General features: G+C 47.2%; 1 protein-coding gene across 1 annotated transcript; it reads left to right on the forward strand.

The window, feature by feature from the left end:
• Window positions 1-183: 183 nt before the first annotated feature.
• Window positions 184-790, forward strand: H310_14154 (hypothetical protein; the record flags this gene model as incomplete). The annotated part of the gene is made up of 2 exons (XM_008881951.1): window positions 184-348; window positions 419-790. The coding sequence occupies 2 exons, from the start codon at window positions 184-186 to the stop codon at window positions 788-790; spliced, it is 537 nt and encodes a 178-aa protein (XP_008880173.1).
• Window positions 791-1,860: the final 1,070 nt, after the last annotated feature.

Here is a 1,860-nt window from a genome sequence, read left to right on the forward strand (position 1 = left end):
CACACAGTGAAAACTTTTTCCTTGTGAGCGGGTAGTGCCATGAACGACAGCTCAAAGCGAAAGGTGGCATTCCGGTTCAAATCAGCTTCCGACGTCGACCTCTTAAAAGAGGTAATACACATTCAGCCATTCGTTGCTTCTTATGGAGCTGTAAAAACACGTTGGGAAGAGGCTGCTGCAAACATGTGCATCACACACGGCGACACTTTGACTGCTGTTTCCTGTCGTAAGCGGTTCGACGATTTTATCGTCGCATTCAAGGAGGACAAACTGAACTCCCTCCGTGCATCAGGCACAGAGGAAGAGTACAATGAGCGAGAACAATTGATGCAAGACATCGTGGACCTGGTAAGACATGCATTTTGGACATGTAATGTATGCCATGTTTTCCTGAGAACAAATTTGTCTCACGTTCTAGATGAATACCTCGCAAGACCGCAAGCGTTCTGTCAAGGAAGAGAAGACGGCCAAGTTCGAAAAGCGGGAGAGCGGTGGTGAGAGATTGCGTGACGCTGCAATGCGAGCTTATGCTGCCAAGCGGAAGTCTATCGATGCTGAAAGTGACGTCGACGTTCCGCCAGACGAGGGCAAGGAGAAAAAATTTCGTCGCGTGCAAAAAGTTCCGGACACAACGAGCGCCCTCGAGAGATTTGCAGTGCATTTAGAGCGCGCAAATGAATTCAAGTCACGTGAAATTGAGAGCGCTGCCCAAGCGAATGCATTGGCTCAACGACGCCTCGAACTCGATGAGGCTAGGTTTACTTTGGACAAATCCGAAAGAGAGGCGTGATTGGAGCTCGAAAAACGTGACAGCGAAAATCAGTGGAAGTTTGTGCAGGGTACACTTGACGTGCTGCGGTCCTTCTTACCAAAGCATTAACAAATAAATTTGAAATTTGCTGTTGAATTGCAGAATTTGTCTAATTGAACTTGGAATGGAATGGAACATCTAGTAAAATCAGAAATTTGGTTGCCAGACTTCACACAAGTGTGAATATTTGTCAGGAGTACGGCAACAGCGTAGCGCATTCGAAATTTGGTTGCCAGACTTCACACAAGTGTGAATATTTGTCAGGAGTACGGCAACAGCGTAGCGCATTCCCACTGGCTGGGACCCTAACGTTTGACCCCCGGAATAGTCAATTAAGGTCCACAGCTTGGTAACAAGGCCAAATCCCCACTCAACACTGACCCGAAAGGAGATCATGGCGCTATTGAACTTCTTTTGTGACGGCTCGAAACTTGATCCATTATATACTCACAACGACACTTTTAATCCCATACGCAGGATCACCATAAACGACGTATCGCTTTCCGTTCGCCAAGATCCTATCGTACAAATACGGAACAATATTGCTCCTTTCGAGAAGATACGCGTCATGTCGTGAACCAGGTTCAGGGCCATACAAGTGAACAATTATTCCATCTGCAGCCGTGATCGATTGAAATTTTAAAGCATGCTTTCTCTAGAACAAAATTTAGTTGAGACCACAACTATGTTTGATAATTTCTACCTTGTGACCGCTGTACGCAACAGACTGAAGGCCATTACAAGGACGGCAAATCCCACGAACAGTCCCATCAATAAACCCAATACATGTGTCCAATGGAGCACCTTTAGCAAAAATGGCATCTGAGCACCTTTGCATCCACAGTCCATCCAGACGGCCGTCGTCCCAGAAGCGCAAATGATGGAAGCGGTTGTACACAAAGGCCATGGTTTCGTTCGCAATCGCACAGAGTGCCTCACGTAATCGACCAAACAGCAGCACCATTGACCCCAGTCGATGTGGCCAAGCCAAATGGTTCAGCAGAATGCAAAGGGCCTCCTCGGCAGTGACGTAGTAGCGAAACGTGTTC

The sequence above is a fragment of the Aphanomyces invadans genome (assembly GCF_000520115.1).
Source record: "Aphanomyces invadans strain NJM9701 unplaced genomic scaffold supercont1.62, whole genome shotgun sequence".
Taxonomy (NCBI): domain Eukaryota; phylum Oomycota; class Saprolegniomycetes; order Saprolegniales; family Verrucalvaceae; genus Aphanomyces; species Aphanomyces invadans.